General features: G+C 46.7%; 1 protein-coding gene across 1 annotated transcript in view; it reads right to left on the bottom strand.

The window, feature by feature from the left end:
* LOC139055885 (uncharacterized) overlaps positions 1–27,286 on the bottom strand; it is a 393,329-nt gene that overhangs the window by 44,675 nt on the left and 321,368 nt on the right. Inside the window, exons 3-5 of the mRNA XM_070533487.1 lie at positions 20,158–20,280; positions 10,009–10,233; positions 7,302–7,488 (exon numbers count right to left, since the gene is read on the bottom strand). Of these exons, the coding sequence (XP_070389588.1) occupies positions 7,302–7,488; positions 10,009–10,233; positions 20,158–20,280 (535 nt within the window). The remainder of the gene's footprint in view (positions 1–7,301; positions 7,489–10,008; positions 10,234–20,157; positions 20,281–27,286) is intronic.

Raw genomic sequence — 27,286 nt, 5'->3', positions numbered from 1 at the left:
TTGTGCCGTCCAATCGACCCCATTTCAAAACCAAGTAGGCGAAGCCGCGAGACACGCCCTAGTTGTGATGTAAGGGGGCGGCGTGCTAATGACACACTTGCGGTTTCGTGTAGCAGCGGGTCGAAGCTGATTGCAGCTTAGCCTTGGTCGCTAGCAAGCTAAACCAAAAGGTCAGCTCGGCTGCCCGAACGAGTGCTGCGTTTCCCGTTGCCTTAAACACGTTAATCTCGTCGCAGTACGCTTGGAAAAACGGAAATCTGATTGCCCCTCCATTCCCCTCTTCCCCACCAACCCCCTGAAAATAAAGAAAAACATGAAACAAGACCACGTTCATGTGGCCCTTTTTTAAATTTATTGCTTCTGCCAGATTCGAAAGTCAACTTGCTTTCCACTCCGAATCGCGAAAGCAGAATCCTTCTGACACAAGACCGGCGCCGTCTCCGGATCCGTGAGCTTACTTTGCGGTAATTTGGGGCATGATGAACGGCAACGTGGCGCCTAATATATATAGATAAACCTCGTTTACGACCTCCGTTAGGAGGTCCGAGCTTAAAACTTGCTGGGGCGCTGCAATAAGTCCCAGCTGAAATGTCTACGAGTTAATACATTTGACGAGCTTACTAAACGATCAGTGCCACAACTTACAATTACCTATTTCTATCTGGCTAACCTAACTGCAGTGAGACGAACACTTTTACCTGTAAATTATTTCAATTCATTCAACTGTAAGGTATCGCCGAATGGTTGGTTTAGTGCAATGTCTCACCCGGCAGGTATAGTTACAAAACCGCTTTTATGGGCGGTGATGGACATTTACACACGTTGCCGTGCGCGAGTACTCCCTGCTAAGGGATCTCCAAAGAACGCTGAAGCATATCGAACAAGATAAGGAAGAAAGCTTCATATAAAAAAGGAATAGTTGGAAAAATATTGTAACCACGAATGGCACTTTTAAATTTCACGAATGGTAGCATCGCGCTTCAGCAGGCGTCGTGCACAAGATTACCAAGTACATACCTTTCCTTCAACAAATAGAAGAAAACACACATAATCCCCACTTTAAATAAGCATATAATAAAGATTACATTCTTCGTGTAAAGTCCTGAATTGAGAAGGAGATGCGCCGCCTAATGCTGTCGGAAGCTAAATAATAGCGGAATGAAATGAATTTTGACTCAGACACATCACTGCTCCCATCAGACCTGCGATATTTTCCGGATACGTTTATGCATACCTACAGTAGCATTTCTGCTCACTTAAAGTACTGCAGCAGTACAATGAAGGTGTGAAATTTAAGTTTTGTAAAACGCTCTCTTCTATGCCCCAGTTGTGTCCTAAAGAACGATTTTCAGTGTCCCTTCGGTGGCAAGTAACCAAAGGGAAAATGAATAAGTACAGAGTTATTCATTCCCTGAATAAAGGGTCCTATCAGTCAATTAATCCTTGTGGTCACTCTGTTCTCCGTTCCCTTTCATTACCCCTTCCACCTTCCATTTTGCTCTTTTTGAGCTGCGCTACAAGCCTTAAAAAGTCATTAATCAAGAGAAAGTGGCCCCATCAGTAAAACAGAAGATTCGGAAAAGAGTTTTGCTATAGGCGTGTGCTACAGATCTGTCGAATACTCAAAAAGTCAGCAAATATACCTTCAGAACAAAAGATAAAAAAGAAGAAGGAACAAAACATATTCACCGTTATTCTCCCCCAAGAGCTCCTTCTCCTGTCATTTGTGAATCGTGCAGTGAAGCAAGGTATGCAGGAGGAAAAATGGAAGCATTTTTCATAATTTTCCCAGGGATTGATTGATTCATTCGCGTGGTTTAGAACTGTAATTATGTGGAGGGCTTTAGATTCATTTTGACCACCTGGTGCTCGCTAACGTGCACCTAAATCTAAGTACGCGAGCGAAATGCAGCTGCCTCGAGTTGAACCCGCAACCTTGTGCTAAGCAGCGCAGCGTTATAGCCACTACGCCACCATGGCGGTTCACTTTGCCAGTGGCGCTAAAGCATACCCGATGACTTTAATATGAGAATTCAGAGACACAGATAGCAATTCGGACAAGGTATACGCAACACACACGCAAACACCCGCCTGAAACAACAGGAAATGTGGGCAAACTTTGCGGCAGCCAGAAATACGTTTTCAGAAACGCTGTTTGCCAATATTTTTCAAGAAGCGCTGCAGCTGCAATGTAAAAAAAAAGAAAGAAAAAAGAAAAAGTGCATTCTCTGTTGCAACTCGCAGCGATTACTTCTATGGAGAAGCCCAAGTCGTAAATTTAAAGTTTCGTTTATTCACTAGCCGGGCGCTGAACAGGCAGCGAAGTTGGCATCCACGCCATCGTGGCAACGATCACCGCGTCAAATATAAACAAACCGTGAATGTTAAATGACAGAGAGCACATCAGCTGGTCTCGAAGCTGAGTACTTAAGCGTCGTCAGTTGACGCTAACCAACTCCGCAGTCAGGACGCCGATAAGCGGCACGTGCCTAAGGGACAGATATGGTCCAGCGTTACGCGCACGGCCACGGTCGGCGCAGTTACGACACGCAGTCGAAAATTGGACTCTCGACATTATAACGTCACGGCGCATAGAGCGTGGCGTGCAGGCGTCCTCTGGCGCCGCTAGCGCGGGCATAGAACATGTCCTATCTCACGCCGGAGCCGCTCAACCAGAATGCACTCTGCGCTATAATAGCTGGACAGGACGGTTGCACACGACTACACTTCGGGCATTCGGGCGCACTGAAAAGGGCTCGCTGAGTTTGCGCCTTCACAAAGCGATAAAGATGGAGGCGACACAACCTCCAGGTGAAGCCGATGAAAACAATATTCCTGAGCGAATTGGAGGTGAGATAGGGACCCAGTCACTGCGCACCGCAATCAATCGCGTGGCCCCTCGTGTGAGGGGAGCAGGATGAGTGTCTAACTCTACAACTTTTTGACTGCACTACCTTCGAGATCGGCCTACAATTTTAGACTGAGCTATTTTCTGGATCGGTCCATGTTTTCACGTATGTTAAAGTGTTAATTATATCTTCAATTATTTTCTGGGTTTTACATGCCAAAACTACGATGTGGTTATGAGGCACGCCTTTGTGAGGGAAAAGCATCAATGGCGTAATGGTCGTATCAGACTTCTGTACTAAAGGTTCTTTGTTCGAACACGGGTGACTGGACAATTTTATTCAGTTATTGGTTTAACAAATTACAGTCTTGCCATAAGGGTGAAGCAATGAACGCGATAGCAACATGTTAGGACATCACACGAAGTGTAAGGCCCGTAGCTGCACTGGCAATATGAATTGCAGTAAGCATAAAGCTAAGTAAACACGCGTGGTGTGGCGTTTTCAGAAACGCGAACTGAGGGAACTCGACGCCCACGAGCAGCATCGGTTAGGACTACCGAGTCTTGTCGGCGTTGTCACCTTGTGTCGACCTCACGTTCCCGTACTGCGACATGCTCCCGCGGGCACGATGTATGCGTCCACTTCGCACTTTTGAACTGTAGGATTTTTCAACGCTGCCGGTTATCCTTGGCATTCTGCAGTTCCCACAGAGCCACGTCTGATCGCCTCCACCGTTGAGCTGCAGCGTGTGGCGCACACGCAGCAGTACATTCTTCCTGCATCTGGACCAGCACAGTGGTCTTTGCGCGTATGCGTTCCAGCCTTACTTCAATGCGATTAGCGTTTCGCTGGAGCTCCTCGGGCGTCGTTCTGACAAAAAGCGTTGGCGGGATTTTGAAACGGGAGAGACGCGGTGCTTCGCTGCAGAAAGCCCCCACCGGCAGGTACTATTCTACCCACTCTGTCGTGGCTGCTACGTGGGGAAAAACGATGGCACACGCCGGCAATGCCTGCGTGGTCTGCATAGGCTGCACTACAGTTCGTTCCAGCAAGCAGATGCCCACCCTGAGGTCTTAGAATGCAGCTTCATCTGTGCGCCAGTCTCTGCGATTGGGTCATGAACACATCTTTCGCCAACTGGCGTTCCAATTCTGACGCAAAAGAGAAATAGTACAGTTAACGTGAATAATGTGCGTCGAAAAAAAAGTATTAGAACTAAAGAAATCATTATTTTTATGTGCAATAATTGACGATGGCGAAAAATTGCGTGCGCTGCTCATGTAATTGATATAGCAATAAAATGCGCCAAGCACCTCTCAACGCACTGGCTTGCACGAGGAAAATTCTTAATTCAATTCCGCCTACTGAAACATGCGCCCAATGACTTCATATCAGAATTTAGAGACACATAACGATACGGACTATGCATATGCGACGCACACGCAGACACCCGTCTGAAATAGGAAATGTGCGCATGTACATATTTATACAGGGCGTTTCACGTAACTTGAACCACGGATTTAAAAAAAGTGGTTGACCGCAACTGAAAGAACCCAAAGAGATATGGTTTGCCGTCATGTGGAGCTCTTTAGGATAGATTTATATTACGCTTAATTAGTTAATTAAATAAGACCAATTATCCAAACTTTTTAACATTCACTTTAGGTCCAAGTGCGATTCGTTACGTTGTAGAGGGTATATCGTATCTTGGGCGTCAAGCGCAACACGTGTTCTGCGCAAGCGCATCATATGTGAAAACGCATGCACCATGTGTTCAGGATTCTGCTCAAACAACTTATCTGTTATTGATAGAAAGACACACCCCTCTCTAAATCCTATATATGTACACGTCTGCAATAGATCAGTAGTTTTTTCCCCACTGCCCCGGCACAGCATGTTTGGCTTCCTAGACGCTACGATACAGAGGGCATTTCAAAACGACCGATCCAATATTTTGTGGCAACGTACATGCTTCGTGGTGTTTTTTTAAGCGTTTAAAGAAAGCCCGCAAAATATTAAATAAAAATTGGAGGACTCTTAAGCTTCGCCTTCAAGAGTGGAACGCGATAGCGTTATCGCACCCCGTTCGCACCGCCTGCTCAAACGCGCTACGCCAGCCAAACGTCACGATCTGCACAGATTGCCGGGCCCCGACGCGCCATGAACGCGGACGCGATCATGGGGCGAGTGGCGCGCCACGTGTCGGGGCAGCGCCGTACATTGCGAGAAGGGGGTCTTCTGTGTTTGCCCGCAAGATGGCTCTGCGTGTGCGCAGAGCGTAGAAGAAATGTAGCGGAAACGTACTTCGCTACTCGTGAAACGGCGACTTCTGTAAGTTACATGGCCATAATTACCAATATACACCACAGTAAAACTTCCTACGGCACGTTTCTAAGGCAACACCGCATTCACTAGAGGCGATTTTGTCCCATTTTGAAGGAACGAGCTCGTGGCTGAGTGGTAGCGTCTCCGTTTCACATCCCGGAGACCCTCGTTCGATTCCCATCAGCCCATCTATCTAGCAAGATCTTTTTTTATTTATGAAGTGCCTTCTGGGATTTGTCGCTCACGGCCAACGCCGCTGACGCCGACACCGGCGACACCGGCTTTTCTGCGACACGAGCTCCTTAACGCTGTCGCGTCAAAACGACGTGACTAGGCTCGTGTGCTATCGCATTGGAGCGCACTCATTCGTGCGTTGAGCCTATATCGCGTATCAGAAACGACGGTGCTTACTTTCCGCGTGCCACCGTCGTCAAAGATACTGTGGAGCCGGTGTCTAGAGCCACGGTCCGCGCGCGCGGTTCTTTCGCACGAAGCGCGGTTGAGAGCGCTGCAATACGGTAGCGCATGAGCGCAGTCACATGGTTTTACTTCATATTTCGCGGGCTTTCCTTAAACGTCGAAAAAAAAATGACCACGCAGCACGGACGTTGCCACAAAAAATAACATCGGGCGTTTTCGAATGCCCTCTACAACGTAATGAAGCGCACTTATTTCTACAGTGAATATTTAAAAATTTACATAACTGATGTTAGTTCATGAACTAATTAAGCGCAATATAAATATACCCTAAGGAGCGCCACATGACGACAAACCATATGCATTTGGTTTCAATTAGTTCCGGTTAACCACTTTTCAAAAATCTTTGGTTTAGGTTACGTGAAACACCCTGATACAGGGTGTCTTAATTATTATGCACCAGTACTTAAAATATACAAATACCACGTAGCTGGACCGAATCAAGGTAATGTTCTTTGCCGTCACTTGGAGATGGATTATATTCTGCATCGCGCCTAAGTCCACACTAATAAATTAATCAACTTCTCAAATATTATAATTATAGGAAAAGTATCAATGAGAAAGTTGTACAGCAACATGAAAAACTCCCGATACAACTTTCTATTCCTCAATATGTGCTACATAAACGTGCTTTTCCGAGCGCGAAAGAAACCCGCGAGTAAACGCTCGAAGGCTGCAGGCGCTCGAAGGCTGCAAGTAGTACATGTCTCCTTCTAAAACGAAAACAGAAAATAAGCACTCTACCGGTAAAAAAAAAATCGTAAAGCAAGCTGCACCCGCATCGAACGAAAAAGCCGGCGTCTGTAGCAGCGAAACGGCCCCCACATTCCCATTGGCTGCGACACCACATCACGTGCGCTCCTCGACGGGGCAGAGCGAGGAAAAGTCAACATTTTCTCGCGTTGCGTGAGGGGAGAGGGCATCGCCGGGACGCACGTCGCCTTCGCTGACGGCAGCCTGTGTTATCCGCGCATTCGTTAACCGAGCAAGCTCTCGCCTGCGTTGTAACTCCGCCTCGGTAATCGCTATAAAGAAATTAATGTATTAAAGAAACAGTAATTCCGAAAGGAAAAACGCTGGCGGTAGTGAATTTCGAACCTAAGCCCCCACGCTCAGAAGGCGAATGTGTCGCCCACTGGGCTAAACGAGCGTCTCCTAGAGCAGGCTTGTGCATTCTGATTGATGACATCATGCTACTTGGACCGAAATTTCCATTGCCAAGCCCGGCCTGACGAAAGCGGTGACGTCAAACTCATCGGGGCTTACCCGCGAGCGCCCCCATTATTTGCTGTGGCAGTCGGCACGGTAGCATGACGTGACAGATCAAAATGCACCGGCCTTGTGCTTTCCAGGAGGCGTTGGGCAAGCGTCTCAACGCGCTCGCTTGCCCGCGAGGAGTTCATAACTCGAAAGATCCATCAGCCCCGCTCAATTGAACAGTAATGATTTCGCATTCACAACTTATTGGAAGTGCTTAGTTGTCCTCGGACTATTTTTTTTTATCCTTCGGCTCCTCTGGCATGCATACGTGCAGGTAGGGGAGAAATCAAGAGGTCTCGGCATCCCCGCACTCGTGGCAGTTAGGATAAACAAACAATCGGGTAACCGCAGGGCCCTTAGGTGGAGTTCATGCATCGCGAAGAATCTGACCTGTGTGCCTGATGAGGAGCACCCGGGGCCGGCCATTGTCGCCATCCTCGGGCGAACCATCCGGCAGCAACGCGATGTTCCAGTCGAAACCTCCGAAGCAAAAGTAGGACGACTCGATTCTTGGGGTCTGCGCTCCTCCGTATCCCGTTGGCGTGCCGGGCGCCGAACCGACGGGGCCCCACTCTTTCTGCAGCAGCGAGAGCCAAAGCGTGCGCACGTCATGCAGCAGCAACTTGCTTCAAACAGTAGCGGCTTGTGACGACGTGCCGAGAGAAGGGCGCGAGGATGCCCCTCCCGAAGCGAGCGCTTGGCGCAGCTGCCGCGCTGTTGTCGACTGTCAGCGGCGCTTCGCCTTCTCGTCGCCCAGACTTAGTCCCCCGTCCCTGTCGACGGCCGTACACCGTGTGCGTGTGTGTGTGTGTGCGTGTGTGTGTGTGCCCATCCGCCAGCGTGAAACATGTACTTACTATACTGTACGAGTTGGGGCTACAGGGCGACGTGAGCAGGATATCGCTCTAGGCTGACAGGCAGGAACCGGTGGAAACTCTCATAGCTGGCGGCCGCTAGTGAAAGCATCCACTGATATCATTTACTCTGCGCCGGCAACGTTTGTTTCTTTGTTTCTTCGTGCCGTTCCACGTTTTATTTCATTGCACTCATTCTTGAGAAAAATTGTTCAAGGGCATACGTATAAAGGCGTCACATTTATGTTTCAGTTTTCGATTAATACCTGCTTGCAATCTCATCAAGAAAATGCGAACAGCGATTAAAATACCAGCTTTACTAGATACCAATGTTACCCCAGGCGAATCTGAATACGGTAATGTCGTTGGCTCACTTGGAAACTGAAACACATAACTTATCAGTTACACGGAATAAATAACTTCAAGCACGTTCTTCGTAGGAGTAAAAGTTGGACGTAGTAAAGACCGCTAACAAATATTTTTTTCATGGATAGTTAGAAAATGAACTGCTGATGTCAAATGGTTTAGTACTTATTTTGTTATGTGATTATCATGCCCGTGTTTTCATGTGGCAGGAAAATGGAAGATGCCGGATTATAATTCTTTATTGGAACGAGCAGTCGCTAAGCAAAAGAGAGATAAGGATGGATAATTATTAAACTAAGGTGCACGAATTATCTTTGACTGCCTCATGAAGGTACTCTGAACATTATGTTAGGCCTGGTGTCGGCTGAAAGTGTTTTTGCGCATAATAATAATAATAATAATAATAATAATAATAATAATAATAATAATAATAATAATAATAATAATAATAATAATACACAGAAAACAACTTCGTGTGGCAGAACAAGATTCAGCAATTACGAGATCAGAAACCACACAACATCATGCGTGGTTCGTTGAAAGTTTCTTCTGACGCCAGACACGGATAGATACGACGATTTTTCGCTATGTGCTATACTGCATAGAACATGCATAGAACATGTGCTATATCACGAAAAACAGGTCACAGGAATAAGTCAAGGCAAATCCGTGTTTTGTGGCCTAGTGTCCTTGTTATCTGTCTTTCGTGCTGCGGTACATTATGCCCAGCTGATACCAGCAGTCCAAGTTCTGCTAAATTTCCATCTATTGCCATCAGGGTGCTGATCATGCACCTGTTCCAGCAGCCGCAAAAGTGACCTCAAGAATATCGGCATGCCTCGTCTGCTGAAATACAATAAACATAGTTTTGCAACTTGCTTTAGCTTATTTATTTTTTTAGAACACTCGAGACATGCACACGAGTGCGGGTACTACGGCTAAAGGCTATTGAAATGCTTGATGAAGACCGTATCATCAAAAGTACTCGATTCACGGTCTGGGGGACAACAGCAAAGACAAAGCATTGCAGCGGAGTAAAACCTTTCGCAGACAGAGTTACTAAAATGCAGCCAAAATATATGCAAAGCAAAACAAAACCAACTACAAAGTAATAATACACAGCACAAATCCGATCATTATACAAAGTGTGCCCACCGCTGCCACCTGACAAACGCAAGAGAAAGGACGTTAGGACAAAAAGGTTACAATAAAAGGAATGGAGCACCCGCGTTACAAACATATGACATCATGGTGTATTATCGAAATAATGCTTAATGATATTTCTTTTTCGGAGCATGGTAATTGTAGTTCTGGTATTTCAAATCTTGGAAGAAGACTGCTTAGTTAATAAGAAATATGTGTGAAATGTTAGCGATCGGATTTTTATTGTGTGTTCGACTCCGCTTCGGGATTTTATAATTATAGGTTCCAGTAAATCGTACGTAGCTTCTTTAATGCGAAGTGTGTTACTGAAATCTTGACAATTTTCTTGACTTGAACGCTTCTACTTTCTGTTCATGTAAACAGAAATATTTAATAAATATTATGTTGAGCTTAACAAAATGTGATGCTGTCTGTTCAAGATCAAGCAAATGTGATACAATTTAAGCAACACGTCCTTAGTTCAGCACTACCCTAGGCCGCACTGCGACGAGAACTATGCGCACCTAACAGACTCGCCTACAAGTGGCGGTCGGAAAGCGTTGTAGAATGCCTCGATGCAAAACGCGTGGTAGCACGCGCATCTGCGCCATACAAGCACCCACGTTACGAAATGTCACGAACATGAAAGCATCGCGGCGAACGTGAACTCGGGCCAAGCGCGATCTCGCTGGTGCCAGCGCGTCATCACAATGCCGCGCAAGAGGGTCACGTACCTGCTGTCCCGCGCCGCTGCCCCTGTGGTGGTGGTGATGGTGGTGGTGGTGATTGAGCAGCTGCGGAGGCACCCGGATGTCCGTCTCGAACACCGTCATGGCGTTGGCCAAAGACAGCTCCAGCAGGAACTCGCCCGTCTCGTCCGAGAAGCGCCGCGACTGTAGGTCTGAGATGAGGATCCAACGGGCAGCCCCATGCGTCGACTCTTCCGCCGTGAAGCGAACCTGCACCGGTGGGACACACTTTCGCATTCGTGGTGCGCTGAAGACGGAGCCTATGCTGTTATATCATAGAGAAAGAAAAAGAAGTTATATAATGAGCAAAGCATACCCTTAATTTGGTTGTCGTGGCTAAAGTGGGAAAAGCAGCGCAAAAAAAAACATAAAAAGATTAGAGCAATGCGCACAGCACACATACAATATTCAACTTTCATTACATTTTGCAGCCCAACGCCCTCCGCTTCTCTAGAGGCCTTCTAAGAACCTCCCTCGCGTGAACAGCGTATGGGCGTCATTATCGTGACAATCCGATGGAGGTGGTGCCCAATTCATTAGTTGTGCCTCAGACAGTTGTTAGGGATCGATAAGTACCATACGTATGTAAACGCTTGCAATGGCGTCGCACCACACACTTGACATCAACGATCACGCTATAACGTGATCATTGGCATTTATAACGAACATCGTGACGAACGCTCGTATCAAGGCCTTCATTTTTTTTTAACTCTCTTGCGCTCTACGGTCGCATGTATTCCGCAACCCTTCTCACTCGTTGGCCTGGCGTCCATCAGCCAAGGCAGACGGCCATTGGCAAATAGCGCCAGCGAACGAAAAGCTTTCACTGAATATGGTACCAGGGCTGAATTCCAAAACCTTTTCGTCCGTAAGTGTTCTTTACCTTCGATCAGCCGCCTTCCCGAATAATATGTCCAGTATCAGGATTGGCAGAAATTTTCTCTTACGAAGAATTTGAGCGTACGAACGGAAGAGGTTTTTGTTAGTACGGGGCCGCATGTCCTGGCAATGCTGACAGAACTTAAGAGGCGCTTTTTGCACCAGTTCACCGTCACACATAGCATTTCCATTTGCCCAACACGATGCGCCATTTGCACGGAAAGCGAAAGCTTCTCACGAAATAAGTGTATTCGCTCTTGTGTTTGCTGCACCATTACTGCTACACGTCTTCGCCGCAGTAAAACCATACCGTCGAGGACCTTGCTGCCGCATGAACGGCTATAGCTGTACGGGCAGAATTTTGATTATATTGCACGACATACTGCGCAGCAGGTTACAATAAGAACGAACTGGCAACCTGGATAACAGCAGTCGGCTCATCGTTTAATCTCCCACACTGATAAACTGTATACTTTACTAAGTCTTAATCAAGGCACAAATAGCCACAATGATGAGCGTCCAGCTTCCCGCGTGATGCGCATCATTAGGCAGTATTAAATTGAGCTGATAAAGCATTTGTGAAACCATATGATGGCCGACTGCGTTACTGCGAAAAAATGTGGCAATGAATCAAGAATGACGACATCGTACGCAGGAGATTATTGTTATAAAGTAAAGATTAAATTATGGGGTTTTACGCACAAGAACAACGATCTGATTATGAGGCACACCGTAGTAGGGGACTTCGGAAATTTGGACTAACTGGGGTTCTTTAACGTGCACCTAAATCTAAGTACAGGGGTGTTTTCGCATTTTGTCCCCATCGAAATGCGGCCGCCGTGGCCGGGATGCGATCTCGCGACCTCGTGCTTATAGCAGCCCAACACCATAGCCACTAAGCAACCGCTGCGGGTTGGTATAAAGTAAGCGCGGCTGTAATTTCTAGTTTGTGTAAGTCTTCCTTTTTGCGCTCTGAAGAATGGATCTATACATGTTACGGATATAAGACCCGAGAGAAGAAACTCAACTTTTATACTGGAGAAACAAGTAATTGATAGGCTTACTGGCTCGTGCCATGGTATAGTGAGCAATTTTATCAATAAGGTTTGCTAATTATCAATTCGCTATTATCCTTATTCGAAATAACACATTATTACTTGTATTCTTGGCTTAAAGCTTTAAGAAAGCTGCGGGGCGAGCTCCAGAAGAAATGCTGGTAGGGCTCACAACCACTAGTTTGATGATGATGATGATGATGATGATGATGACGACGACGATGATGATGATAATGATGATGATGATAATCTCCTTTGAAACGGGGCAGTGAAAACTGGTCACGTAGCCTGCTTGATTTAATCAGGTATGCTGTACATGTTTTTCATACCAGCATTTTTGTGTACATCACCGTATCCTTTTTTTTTCTTCCTTAAATCTTCTCCATCTACCTTGTATCGCTTCCTATGTCTGAAACGGATCCGGTTGTATCGATGCCTTCCCTGCCTTTATTTTTCACCAAAACTCTAAACGTCCCTTGCTATTCTCGACTGCTGACCGGTTGATGCTTCTGTCTACTTTAAATCCAAGCGCTTCTACTCGTAGAAGGTGTTCGTTACTTACGTGTATCACTAGGCTGATCCCTTCGCATTCCATTAGGATGTGCTGTGTGGTATCCGGATTTTTTTTTTTTTTTGCAGCATGCACATGCCTTATCTTGTCGCAAATATTTCCTTCGGTATGTTTTTGTCCTTAGGAAACCAGCTTGAGTTTCAAATAACAAGGCAATGCCATTTCTTTTATCGTACAGATTTTCTCTTCCAATGTCTTCCTTCCCATTCGTTTAAATCTTCATGGTCCTTTTTGTTTCCAGTCTTTGCATCCAATTCGCTGTCTCTGTTTCTATCACTTTCTTTCTGATGACTCCTGGTTGTCTATTTGCACTTTCAATTACCCTGTACTTGATGGCCAACTTTCTTGAGCTCTTGCTCCATTCTGTGTCATCTACGCTTTTCAAGTACAGATGCTTGCACACTTTAGCCACCCATTTATTTTCATCCACGTCCCTGAGTCTTTCTTCAAAACTAATTTCAGCAATGCGCTTCTCTGACTTCAAAAGAGGCCCAACCCATGTCACCCTGCACTGCGTCATTTGTGGTTTTACCGTGAGCTCCCAAAGCCAACCGGCCTACCGATCTTTGGTTAACTTCCAGCCCCCACAAGATATACGATTTCAAGCACAGAATGGCATTTGCGAACGTTACCGCCGGCACCATGACTCCTTTCCAGATTCCACGCACCACCTCATATTTATTGCGGCCCCAAAGTGATCTATGTTTCATTATTGCTGCATTCCGCTTCCCCTTTATTTTCAGATTATCTTGGTGCGTGCTTGAGTAAGTGTTTCGTTCGTTTATGTATACGACGAGATATTTATGCGATTTCACTATGGGTATGACTTGCTGTGACACCACGTAATTCCTCGTCTGTTCGTTAGATATAATAATGCACTATTTCTCTGCGCTAAACATAATGCCTAGATTTGTCGCAGATTTCTCACACATATTCGCAAGTGTCTGTAAATCTCTTGCATTATACGCTAGCATCACAATGTCGTCCGTATACATGTCCGGAGACCTTCTGCTGCACTATTTGTCCATTACGCGTGTAGGATAAATCAAACCCTAATTAACTGTTTTCCGGTCGCCTTTCTATGTGCTTAACACAAAGCGTGAACAAGAACGGAGACAGATTACACCCTTGCTTCAGTCCTTGGTGAATTTCCACCAATTCATTACATTTTCGACCTACCCATACAACTTGTTCTCGGTTCTCTATGTACGTATACGAGGGGATCATTTTTAACGTTTGCAGAATTTTTAAAGATCACCTGTTGCGATAACATAAATTTAGTCCTTGGGTGGGATTATTCAAAGAGGCAGAGATTATTTGCATGAGAAATCAAAACGCATATTCAACTAATTAACGAAAATTATCTAATTACTTTTTAATTATTTAGCTTACGGCGCATTTTGCAATTTACGAATTGTAGCCGGTGAGTTTTCAAGACGCATCGATTCCAAATGAACTTCCAGAATAACAGGAGTTTGGAGATATGCTCCGTCAAACTCACCGTAAAAATGCACTGTTCATACATTGAATTTTTCAACAAAATGCTCTTTAATGAATTGAAGCAAAAAAGTAGCTGAAGTGCCCATGCATTTCGTCCCATACATTTAGAAATTTTATCTCGAATGTGGTGTCATTCTAGAAATTCATTTCGAATAGGTACGTGTTGGAAACTCACCGTCTACAATTCGTAAATTGCCACACGTGACGTAAAGGAAATAAATAAGAAGTTAATTATTGTTTTTCGTAATTATTTGAACGTGTGTTTCGATTGCTTGTGTTAATAACATCCCCCTCTTCGAATAATCCAGTTCAATCACGAGAATTATGCTTTCTGCCAGAAGCAATTTCGTTAAAATTCCATAACATTTAAACATGATCACCCTATATATTCCTCAGCAGCCCCACAAAATTGTCCTCTCTACCTTCGTGCTTGAGAATATCCCAAAATAATTCCCGGTCTACGTTGTCGTAGGCTCCCTTAATATCTAGAAGTGTTATGCATATAGGTATATAGTGAGCTACTGAAATATTTATGCATTGAGTTAGTATAAACGTATCCCTCTAAGCGTCTTCCTCGTCTGAACCCAGTACAGCTTTTTTTCTCCAGTTCTAATTTTATGGTTTGTATTGTCATTCTATATAACACAGACGTTACCGTAACTGGCCTGTACGAGGTCGTCTTATCCTTATCATCTTTGCCTTCGTAGATGAGGTTCACCTTCATGAACCTCGTTGCGATCTGGTGTATCCCAGCGTTCACTTGTGCATTCAATTTTCTCTTGCCGACGACCGCCAGCACCCTCCTTCCCCAGGCGGAGTGCCGCGTTACCACCTATCAGGTGGGCGGCACCGTGAGGCACTCGCGATGTCTGCGATGTTTGCAACATTGCTCCTCGTGTTGCCGTTGTCTCGCGATGGCTCGACGGTCAGGTAGCCAAATAGTCTGGTACTGTGAACTGTCACGACAGGGAGGAAAACACCCGGGACCTGCAGCCACCTGTAAGTGTCTAGAGTTTCTTAGATAAATGCTATGAAAAAGGAACGGAAGCAGGCATGGATAAACACCGTCCGAAGATTCAAGTAAGTCGGAATGCGAAAGCTTTCCCTTTTCGTTGTTGCTTACTATTATTCGTGATAGCGGTGTTCCTTCACCTTGTAGCACAGCCATGACAGTTTGCTCCTGACGACGAGAATATCGCTGCAGCTCTACTTCGACGTGCTATGAGTGATGCATTATGTGTGGGTCGGAAGATTTGCTCGTGCGACACACATTGTGCTTTATCGTGTTTGTTTTACAGCACAACGCTTGATCGGTAATATTTCTGTAGTAGTAAGTTGCAAGCAGTTGAGTGCGTTAGCACAGGCGTATGATTATGTAGCCCATTTGTGAAAAGTATGAAGACCATACTGTGTGACTTCTTCGCGAGTTGTGCTTTGAGAGGAGGGCAGAGGCAGTCCAAATCGCATTGCCTTTCAATCATTCTTTATTACCGGCGCAAGACAGGCATTTCCGAGCGACAAATGTAGCCTCTGTTCAGAAACAGAAACCCTCACACACATAATGTGGGAATGCACCTCGCTCCCGTTCTCTCATCCCCCCGTCAGCAGCGAGACTGACTGCACAACTTGGCTCAGTTCCGGGGACGTCGACCGACAACTTGAACTGGTGGACTGGGCGGAAAAGGCCAAGCAGGCCCAGGGCTCTACTTGAGCCATAACCCTCAGTCACGTCCTTCTTTACCCTTCCCCCTTTCAATAAAGTTTATCACCACCAACACCACCGATCGCGATCAAGCATGATCCGGATGAATCTTCTCGATTGCGGTCAGGAATGGTCGGTCTAACGTTCAGGATCAAGTTGGTTGTGCTCACTCAGCGTGACCGCGCAGACGACAGCCTATTTTCGTGATCTACCACATTCGGATCGCGCAAATCGCGGTGGAAATTGCGCGTGTAGAAATACTCGATCGGGATCAGACTCGATCGCGATCCAATTGCCTGTGTGATAGTGGTATGCACCCGTCATGGATGTTACGACCTCAGAGACATCACAGTCGTTGTGTCGTGCGACGCAATGGTAAGTGTCTTTCTTGAATACTTGTGAGGCGGTTTTCGACAGAAGTTTGCTCGCGCTTTCTTTAGCATTTTACGAATGATTTGCCTCTGCCTACGTTGTTGTTTTCACTCGTAGTGATATCACATCACATCACGCCACTCGCTGCACCTGCAAAAAGCTGCCCGCTGCTGCAGGCACTCAGCGGTACCGCCCAGCTGAGACTACGAGCCCCACTGTGCCCTTAAATAATGGAGGGACGAGGTGTCTGCGAGCCAGAACACAATTGATTTAGCTCAACTGCTCTCGCCTGACTTCTGTGTATATCTCGGAGGAGACGCCATGGGTTGCGTCACGGATGCATGTTGTCGTCCCCGCGCCTCTGTTCGGGATTACGACTTCAGCGGTAGCTGCGACTAGGAGGCGTACCGCCTTCCAGAGCGACATTGACCGCAGTGATACCAGTGTCTACTCGCTCAGCAGTGAGGACTTCTCCGATGACGACTTTCAGCTTGTGAGGAGACGCAAAGCGATCCGAAGAGACACCACGGCCTACCATTCTTTAGGCACGTTGACTGTAGGACCAACTCAGAATACTGCAGACAGTACGATTCTATTTGTACCAGAAAACGCTATCGACAACCCGGGGCGACTCAACAGACAGTCTGTCTCGGTGTTCCTTGAAGCGGTGAGGCCAAATCAAGTCACGGAAGTCAGAGTCAACATACGAAAAAATGTCTTCGCTACTGACGTTGTACATGAGACCACGCTGAGCACTTAGAGCAAACTTACGGAACTTGGCGGCATGAAAGGCCGCTCGTATACCCCTCTGGACAGTGACAGCACTGCTTGTGTCATTTAAGACCTGGACGTCTCCTTCTCCAGCATTGACTTGCCGATTCTAGTGAAGCCAGCTCATAACTTATGTGTTTCAACTCGGCAAATCCCGCTGTGTGAAGGTAAATGTCAAAGGCGACTCTGCTCCTTCACACGTCAAGGTGGGCCAAATTAGACATCCCGTGCGACCATTTACCCAAATGCCGCTCCAATGCCGCAAATCCACGAGGCTGGGACACGTGAGCGCTCCCTACGAGAACATGAGAGTTTACTCGCGCTGCGCAGAGCCCCACGCTGCAGTCTTGTGTAGCCACGGTTCTCAAATACTCCAAATGCTTTGGGTTCCACGATGCTATTTCAAAAGACTGCCTCAAAATGAAGAAGAAAAAGGATGTCTTGAGGCAGACGGCGAGAGAGCGTTCGTCTCATCGGGAAGCTGTTGCGGCCGTTATAAAGCGACCCTCCCGACACCGTCGGACTTAAAAAAAACGTAGATGCCTCTCTGAAGAGCGCGCCACATTTGACAACTCTTCCTCTGACCCATAGCCCCGCTGGAGTCGTGTCTAACTCTGATAACAAGGTCGTGCCAGAGAAGAGAGAGAGATAGAGAGAAAGCAAGGACAGGAAAGGCAGGGAGGTCAACCAGAAGAGCATCCGGTTTGCTACCTTACACTGGGGGTGGGGGAAAGGAGAATAGAAAGAGGAAAAAGGGAGAGAGTGAGCACTGAGTGCGTGTGGGCGGGACATTATGCACAGGGACACTATAAACACTATGCACAGGGACACTGTAAACGGTCGTGCCAGAGAAGATCAATACTAAAGCTTAGCCACCGCTACAGCTGCAGTCACAGCCGAAGCCACAGCCGATGCCACAGCTGAAACCACTGTTGAAGCCACAGCCCAAGCCACAGCCGGCGCCACAACGGATGCCACAGCCGATGCCACAGCCGGTGCCACAGCCGATGCCACAGCCGATGCCACAGCCGATGCCACAGCCGGAGCCACAGCCGGAGCCACAGTCACATCAAAGAATACAGCGCACCACGTTAAAGTCCACAGCGCCAACTCCCAATAAATTGCCCGAAGAAGACCGGCAAATTTCTGTGATGCTTCGGTGCCTCATAAATGCCCTTTGTATGCTCTTAAGCAAGTTGCATGCTCCGTCAGCGCGAAGTGCAGTACAAGTGCTGGATGCTCCTGATCAAGTGCTTCCAAGTCTGGAGTAAGCCCCATGGCTCACCCGCAGCCTACTTCCTAATCGCGCAACGACCTCTGGCCCTTGTGTCATCCCAGATGTCCTCGACGCACATAACCAGCTATGGCACTTGACTTTGGTGTCACGGCGCTTCGCTACACACACAGTGATCACTTCCTTTCTCTTTTCCTCTTTCTATTCCCCTTTCAGGTACCCCCAATGTAAGGTAGCGAACCGGACCCTTACCTGTATGGCCTCCCTGCATTTTCTATTTTTGCTCTCTCTCTCTCCTTCTTCCTCTCTCTCTCTCTCTCTCTTAAATAATGAACCCCAGGTACACCCGACAAGCCCCTCGACTGACTGCACGACGGGATAAAATTCTGGCATGGGAAAGCGAACAAGCGCAACTTACCTGACTTTGCCAAAAACAGCAGAGCTGCACGCTTGTCTCCTTTATTTGTTGCATTTCCTGCTCGGAAATATGTAGAATTTTATGGGCGAGTAACGGCCTTTGGTGTTTTCGAGGCTGTTGTGGTATTGAATGGCAGACTTGTGCGAACAAATGCGCGGGAGACACAATATTGCCAGCCGGTACTCCCGTACACAACACCGCGACGCGACTGCGCCCTTGACAGCGCTGCCTGCCGACTTTTTAGCGGTACGACCATCGAGTGACACTCTTGTTTCTTGCGCAGTACTTACAGTTCGCCTAATAAATCAGAAAAAAAATTGAAAAAATAGTACAGTACAACATGCAAGGGTTTAATTATAGATATGATTTCAGGCATACGTTTAGTTACAAACTGAGTTACTGAAGTGTCCGGAATAATTAGAATTATTTGAGATCGTTGATTACCGCACACCAAAGCACAGAATCGTAGACTTTAGAGACCCGCCACGTGAGCAGGACTTTGACGAAATTCCTGGAAACCCGGAAGTTCAGCGCTTGTCTGTGGTATTTGTTTCCTTGTGTCCTCGTCTTTTTCGCCCTGTTTCACCTCAGTTCGGAAGTAGAAAGCAAAAGTAATGACATCACAAATGACGTCACATACAAGAAAGTGGTGTGATATTTAACCGGTGAAATAATGGAAACCATTTGCGTCCGAGTTTCGGTGCGTGCGTTGCGTTCGCCTAAAGTTAACCAAAAGAACACCAACGCCGAGGAGCGAGTGCCACTAAGAGCCACCTAAGTGAAAGATTAGGGTCGCCTACCATTCTTCATTTGCTCCCGCGAGCGACGCTGCTACCCACCGCACGTAGTGCCGCCTAGCCTTGGTTGAGATGTCTATAGAGAGCAACACGTCATAGCATACTATGCATGTAACAGAGAAGGCCCGTTATACTGACGAGGATCACAATGCACAATGTACTTTGATGAGAATGTATGCCTGCGTTACCAAAAATGTTCTTGCGTAAGTACAGGTACCAGTCAATAGTGGCAGCGAGCGTATTATTAGGGAATACAGTTGCCAAGGACAGACAGCTCTTACGACAGCAAAGACTACCGATTTGGCCTCCGTGCTGGCGCCCGTGTGGCTTACAATGAGAAACGACAATGACAAATAAATATATACAGGCAGCGTAAAGTGATACTACGCTAACCGCACACATTCATGCGGCACAGGTCATAGCGATATCAGCAATAGCAGCAAGATGACACTTGACGTTTGCGCCTCAGTGAATGTTCCTTGTATAATACTACCGTAGGCAGGAATCACGCAGGTGAGTCTTCGATGGTACTGTCAGGACAATAAATGGCGGTTATGGTGAGATAGTGATAGTGGCGGTTATAGCGCCTTACACCACGCGCCTTTTATCGCGCTGTAAGCACGGCTTCAGCTAGATACGGCTTCAGCAGATGTACGCACAGAACCTAAGTTAGCTTTCCCCGAGGACAAATGGCGTACCTTGTGGTGCCCGAAAGCCTTAGTACTTCACGTGGGATGAGTGTTAACGTAAATCCCCAGACGCGCCGACATATGCCGCATCGTGACTATGTTCCGCACAGACACTTTTTCGCTGGTACCCGGATTTCGGTTCTCACCTGCTTTTCGGAGAGGGCTTCGTTCTTCGAGAAGTGCTCGCGATTGAGCAAGGTGAATGTGAAATCCAGGTAGCACTTCCACCCTGGAGCAGCGTTCCGAATGCGGAGCAACACTCCAAGCACCTGCGTCGACAAGACAGTCGGGAAAAAGAATAATAATGCGCGATTAATTTAAAGGGACAGTAAAGGCAAATATGAAGTCAATCTAGAGTGATAAATTATTGCTTGAGAACGTCTAAGGCGCCAATATTATCCCGAACAGAGCTTTAGTAATCGAGAAATTTAGGTAAATGCAGGACAGGATTAGATACTTCCGCGGGAAATTCAAATACTGGCGCGATGACGAAGGCACTCCTCATTATAATTCGGTCGCTAGTGCTAAACCACTTGTAATAAAAACACCATTCTATTACATCATAAGACGAAAGAAAATGCTACTTGTCCAGTAGTATTTGATATTTATAGAAGAACAACTTGTAGACGTTACCCGTGAAAACGACTTGGGCGGTCGAAAGGTTTCGTTTACTCCCTTCTGCGCCGCCCACGCTTCCACGTTTCAGTAGTTTACTTATCGCGTAGTGCTCCGATCGCTTTGCTGATTCGCGAAGCTCGCATATACTGCAAGTAGCAGAGAATGCCACGTCCATGTGTAGTCACTGGAGGGATTCCCGAACGGTCCACGCCACTTGACCACGAGCAACTGCAGCGGCGAATCCAAAGCTATGTTCGCTCGTTTGCGTTTCTGCGCAAGAAACCGTAGCACCGTCTGTCGGGCGCCGTTTTACCCATCGGAGGCATTAAGTGGTGGTGATGGTTAATGCAACGTCACCGCTCCCCACTCAGGGGCGGGCGATTCGACTTGCGCTAAGGGTGTGCGGACCCTTCAGAAGCTATTTTCTCGTCTTTTCTAGGCCCGAAACAAGTGCTGCGAGGTTTCTGGAATGGCATTTTGACAGTACACGTCGGCTTAGTATTTACCTTTAGTGTCCCTTTAGAGGCGCGACGACAGCGAAGTAAGAGCAGCAATGCTGCATCTTTATTTTCTCACTTTAATTCCGACGCGTGTAGCCAACTCACGCACAAATGACAACCAAAAGATTTCTGAGACAGATTTTTAAGATACGCCACTCGTTTCTTTCCCGCTATTTTTTTTTAAATGGCAACAAAGCGACACTTGACCACGGCCTAAACTATCCTGCAGCGAGAGCAGCTGTATAAATAAATGCAAGAACGGCATCAACTTGCGCATAAGGACATGGCGTGAACTATCTTACTGCCCAATTTGCACAATGTTATGCAGTTATATATTTGACGCAAGCAAAGTTGTATTGTTTTTTTTTTTAGTTGTCACCCTTTATTCCCACATTAAGCATTTAAAATGGCATACCCAGGCACCAACACATCTTTGGCATTGTGGAAGGGCACCAGATTTCACGCGACATATACGTTCCTGGCACGTTGCCATGTCAGAAAAAGAAGAGAGCTTCCAAGACTTAAAGCGTGAAGAAAATGACCCAAAACAGTAGACCTACATGCAACGACGCAGCCGCGTTAGGAAAGCTCTGCCTCCAAGAGCATAGCGGGCACAAAGGCGAGTATAGGCCCTTTCCGGGGAGCGAGACGACTTTGTGTCGAAGCTGCAGAAAGCTGCAGCTTCGTCGCGTGTGTATTTTTGTTGGGTGTCTTCACGTAGGTTCATTTGATACGGTTGAGGTCACAGAGAGTTTCTACCTCCGTTATTTAACCCTCAATTCTTGTTAGCCTAATGTCTGAGTTCGGCCGAGCCGTATCGCTCTACTCCTCGCCTATGCACGTGCATTTGTCACGACGACTGCCCAACATCGCAACCCCTACTGTCGCCGTGACCCCCGTACGAATATTTGCCTTCGGTCTTTCTTTACAGCGTTTCTCATTTCGCTCGAGAACCGGGGTTCTTGGTTCGCCTTTTAAGCACTGCGTCTGCACTTTTCTTTGGGACGTTATACTCTGCCGAGAACGTTATCTGCGGTGTTTCAGCACACGCTTCAATTAGGTACCGAGCTAAGAAGAGAATCCGGCGCCTTTCGGCGGGGTTTCGCAAGTTGAGAAGAAACGGACCTCGGCGCCTCGAGCTCCGGAGCGGAGAACAAATGGCTGATGCGGCCTTTTGTTTCAGCGGCCCTGATTCTTGGGAAATGGACCGCGCCGGATTTGCCAGAGAGCGCCTCGCTGCTTTCTTTGGACGTCGTTGTTGATTTCTTTCTTCGAGGCGGCGTGTATTCGATGAAGCAGGACAAAAGATTGAGGTAAAAGCAAAATAAAGAAGAGCGTACCAGATGCCTTTAGCGCTTGTCATTCGGACAACGGATTACTTTGTTCGGCGGCCGGATCAGCTCACGCAGCTCACAATGCAACGCTGCAAAGATCAAGGTTTTAACCTCGGCAGGCATGAACAATCTTTCCGTTAAGTGAAGCGTGCGAGCTTGTGCAGCTGCTGCCTTCTCAGGTGAACGGTTTCACTTTCCAGTTCCAGTCGTGGTTGGCGCCGCGGGCTGCTGGGAAAATCACGGGATCCGTTTCCGTGGTCGATCGCGTTCGCGCGAAGTAGCCGAGCTCCTATTCCCGGGGGCGGCCCACACTAGAGGCAAATATCATATCCGGGTGTGTTTGCTTAATTGACCGCATGAACTTCCAACTAGTGTTTCCTTTTGCTATAGTGTTACTGTTTGTTTAGCCGTAACATGGGAGCCCATAACGGTTCCGGAAAGCAGGTAAGGCGTGGAATTCAGAGCGAATGAAAAATTTGGAGGATGCCATTTGACAGAAACAAAAAAGTGCTGCATCTCCGGGTACTCCGTTCTACATCTGGTTCAAGTATGCAGAATGATTTCCGTAAAGGGAGACATCTTCGACACAATTCCGCATGGCTTGGTGAAACCTAAAAGCGGCGGAACTTGTCCGGCGAACTTTGTATCAGAAAAGTCCCAACTCTTTGATGCTGATTCTGCCCATTATGCGTCGCTGGCTCTCATACTCGGATAGGGACGGTGGCGTTAAGCGGTTGTGCGTTTTTCCTTTTTTTTCGTTTCCTTTTCTGTTTTGTTGTCAAGGTTGTGGTAGGGCAGAAGGTGTAATATCCCCAACGAATTCTCGATACTGCCAGTCATGTTTTGAATGTGCAATCGTTTGAGGAGAAGCATACGTGTAGAATTCGTTGCTTGCTTAATTGATTTGATTCTGTTCGATATGATTTTTTTTTATTGATTGATGATTATGAAGGTTAAGCAAAGAACTTTTTGTCAGGGTTCATTAACGCGATACAAATCTTGAAGCCTTGGTAATCTTGAATTGTGTTCCCCTAAAACGGGACATAAATCGCGTAGCCCTAGATTAATTCAGCCCATGGCGCCGCATTACGAGTGAACAGCTGAGGCTATCTGCACGAATAACGTTATAGTCAAGGCAATTTACTAGTTTGAAAACAACGAAAACACTTGTAAACATTCTGTATTTTTGCAGTGCACGTGAGAGGGTGCATAATCATGATTAAGAGAATGTCAGTACGGTAATTAGGGTGCTGAATGACACTTGTGTCCTATGAATACAGGGAATGCATGTTTTATACATCCCTATAAAGTGCGCAGTTTCACACTCCATACGTGTATGACTACGTTCGCCACGCTATAGGTTCTGACAGGCCCATAAACGATCGTCTCTATGTCACCTTCATTTGGTAGCAAAGGACAGATAATGCAATACAGTTCATAATTTTGTTATTGTTTGACGTATATGCGCCGTACTTGTTCGTCGAGAATTCTCTGAATTATTTGGCATTACAAATGTAAACAGTAAAGTATATTTTCCTAACAAAAGCATTGCGTGTTTTCAACGTAGAGTGACATGTCTATGTAAACCATGCTGATATACTTACCGAAAATGAAATTTTCATCATTCATCAAAGCGCGTTTATGGAAGCGAGTTGTAACACGAGAATGCATAGTACGTACATACACGACAAGCTGTAGTCGCAAAGTAGCGTACCGCGTTTGGCTTCAGAATCAGAGCGAGCAGAAAGCAGGCTGCATTATGTTCCAGCAGCCTGTATAGTGCAATGCCGTTACGCTTGCTATTGCTTTTACGCTCTCAGCTGCTTTTGACTTGGTCTATCACCACAACTGCAAGACTGGGCCACTTCGTGAAGTAAGTTTTATGATCGAAACGCCCTTTTAATCCAGTCAGACCAGCAAAACAGACGTATGCGCTCACCACTGCACTTTTCATTCACGCAGATCACAACACACCGGCATAATCACAACATAATGATGGCGTACGTAACCGCTTACAGAGGCACGTACCGCGGCCTGCTCGTAACCGCTATTTACATTCGGCCGCCTGACAACCGCGCAGCGTAGAACTGCTCCTTTGTTCCTCATAGCCTCCCGTGACGAACAAAATGGTGGGAAAAACTGCATCAGCCTCTGGTGATCAAGCTAAGGTCTCGCAGTTGACATGTGCACTCCGAACTGAGGCGGTTTATGAAGGAAGGAGAGAGAGAGAAAGGATGCATAGAAAGGCAGGGAGGTCAACCAGAGGCAGTTCCGGTTCGCTACCCTGCACTGGGGTAGGGTTAAGGGGGATAAAAAGAGAAAGAGAGTGGAAGGGGGAGATAGAGAGAAAGAGAGACGAGTGCGAACAAACCGCGTACACGAGCGGTAGGGAGCGACATTCTTAAAGTCTGTCGTGAAGCCCCATAGGCTGCAGGAACCTTAATAACGCGAGTAAGGCCTTCAGCGCGGATGTTCTTTGGGAGCACTGACCTAAAGCTTTGGTTTCTGATAGTGGACGATTGTGCAACTGGTCCAGTACTCTGCACATCACTTGCTTCTGGGCACTATATCGCGGGCAGACACAGATAATATGTGCGAGCATCTCATCGCTGTTGCATCCGTCGCACGTGGGGCTGTTGGCCATTCCAATAAGGAAAGCATATGAGTTCGTAAATGCAACGCCTAGCCACAGAAGGTACAGCATGGTCTGTTCGCGTCGTGGTAACCCAGGCGGCAGGTGCATCCGTATGTCCGGAGACAACGAACGCAAACGACACATGGTGAAAACGTTCGGGTCCCACAGGGGCAAAGTACGTTCACGGGAAATCAAGCGCAGCCCAGTCGCACCGTCTGTTCACGAAAGTGCAATCAAGACACGTTGACCATTTTCATGTGCAGATCGGGCGGCTTCGTATGCGTGGTCATAAAGAATATGTTGTGCCCTTGTCATGGATGCAATGACATATGGGTCGAATTTCTGAGGCCAATTTTCCATTGGGTCCGTGGCGCATTGGGCTTTGTTTGTATGCACTGAAGGGCTGCCTTGGTGTCATTAAAGACTCTCCATTGTTGCGTTGGGTCCTGATTAATGAAATCAAGTGCAGCACGGAGTTCCGCACGTTCTGCACCCGTCGATATGGTCACATATGACGTTTTTAATTTAGTTTCTTCAGATTTTGCCGGGATGATAACTGCAGCAGCAGACCTGTTGAGTTTCACCGAACCATCTGTGTAGACATGTTGCCGGAACTGTGCACGTTGTGAATGTGTTCCAAAGTTGCTTGCTTCAAAGCTTGCAACGGCGCTCCAGGTTTACTTCAGATGCCCGCAGTCGTCGTCAATTGCACTTGTGGCCGGTGCAGACACCATAATGGGTCTGATAATCGTGTAGCAGGCGTAAATTGTGATGGCAAGTAGGACTAATGATTACAATACTTTTGCCAAAATCTGAGTGTGGCTTCTTTTCTGGCAAGCAAGCAAGATAATGTGAGGGAATCCGAGTCAGGTGCTCTCAGGACACCTGTATCAATGTAGACTGTCAAAGGACCGCCTCTGGCAATGGCCGTTGTCGCAATCGATGACGTAGTTTTGGGGAGACCGAGACAAGTTCTGAGTGCATGCACTTGCACACTATAGAGTTTGCGGATATTCGTAGTGCAAGCATTTACAAGTACGGGTAAGCTGTACCGCAGGAAGCCCAAAACAGTTTTTTCTATAGTTGCAACATTTATGGTGCTATTGCGCCCCAGTATTTCCCGCCGAGAAACTCAAGAAGGTCCTCAATGGCGGCCAAGCGCTTTGTCATGTACGAGACGAGAGATGTAGGAAGATTTACGTCCATTAACTGCTGATCTATTCTTATAGCTTTGGCAAGAGCACCGAAAACTCAATAGTTGAAAAACATCGCAGTGACACCTCGTGACGTTTTGTATGTTGCGATGTACCACAACACACAACTCACTGTGTGTTGCGACTCGTGTCCCCATTTTTTCTTTTATTTAGGAAAGTGTATTTACTTTCGAACCATTTCATGATTATAGTTATGTGCTCTTGTAAAACACTGACTCCAATGTTGTAGTTTTCATGTGCTAGAACTTTATCCAGCTTTCGGAAAACTAAGACAAAAGCATGGGTGGAAAAGCCTTAGGACAGGAAAGAGCGTTCTTTCCTGTCCTAATGCTTTTTTCCGCCCTTGGTTGCGTCTTAACATTGCGGAATAAGTTGAAACAACTAGCCCAGCAACAAATATTAGAATTTTATCTATGTCAGTCACGAGCTGGTATGCCTTCGAAATGAGAGGAAGTTCGGCGAGGTAGTTCACATAGGGGTTGAACAGTAAGGCGCATTATACGGGCACCGTGGCGCTCCATGCTGAAAAAACCTACGCAGCCTGAAATCAGTGAGAAGGAAACTTGGCATAGGACAAGACAAGATGTATACATTGAAAGATCTCGAAGCAATCTCGAAGGTATAGTAACATCAGCGGAAGAATTCTAATTGACCTGTACAGTACCCAGAGGAGTCAGGATACCTCCATTAGAAACAGTAATGAACAGGACACAGAAACACCTCCTATAACTAGCCATGAGGTCAGAAAGGCCTTGCAAGACATGAAACGAGGAATAGCGGCACGAGAAGATGGAATAACAGTTGATTTATTCAAAGATGGAGGAGACATAATGCTTAGAAAACTGTCGGCTCTTTATACGAAGTGTCTGTCGACTGCAAGGGTCCTAGAAAACTGTAAGAACGCAAACATTATACTAATCCACAAAAAGGAGACGTTAAAGAATTGAATAATTATAGGCCGATTAGCTTACTCC

Source organism: Dermacentor albipictus, chromosome 1, assembly GCF_038994185.2.
Source record: "Dermacentor albipictus isolate Rhodes 1998 colony chromosome 1, USDA_Dalb.pri_finalv2, whole genome shotgun sequence".
NCBI classification, from domain to species: Eukaryota; Metazoa; Arthropoda; class Arachnida; order Ixodida; family Ixodidae; genus Dermacentor; species Dermacentor albipictus.
Note: the sequence above shows the minus strand (reverse complement) of the source record. Positions and strands in the feature narration are given on the sequence as shown.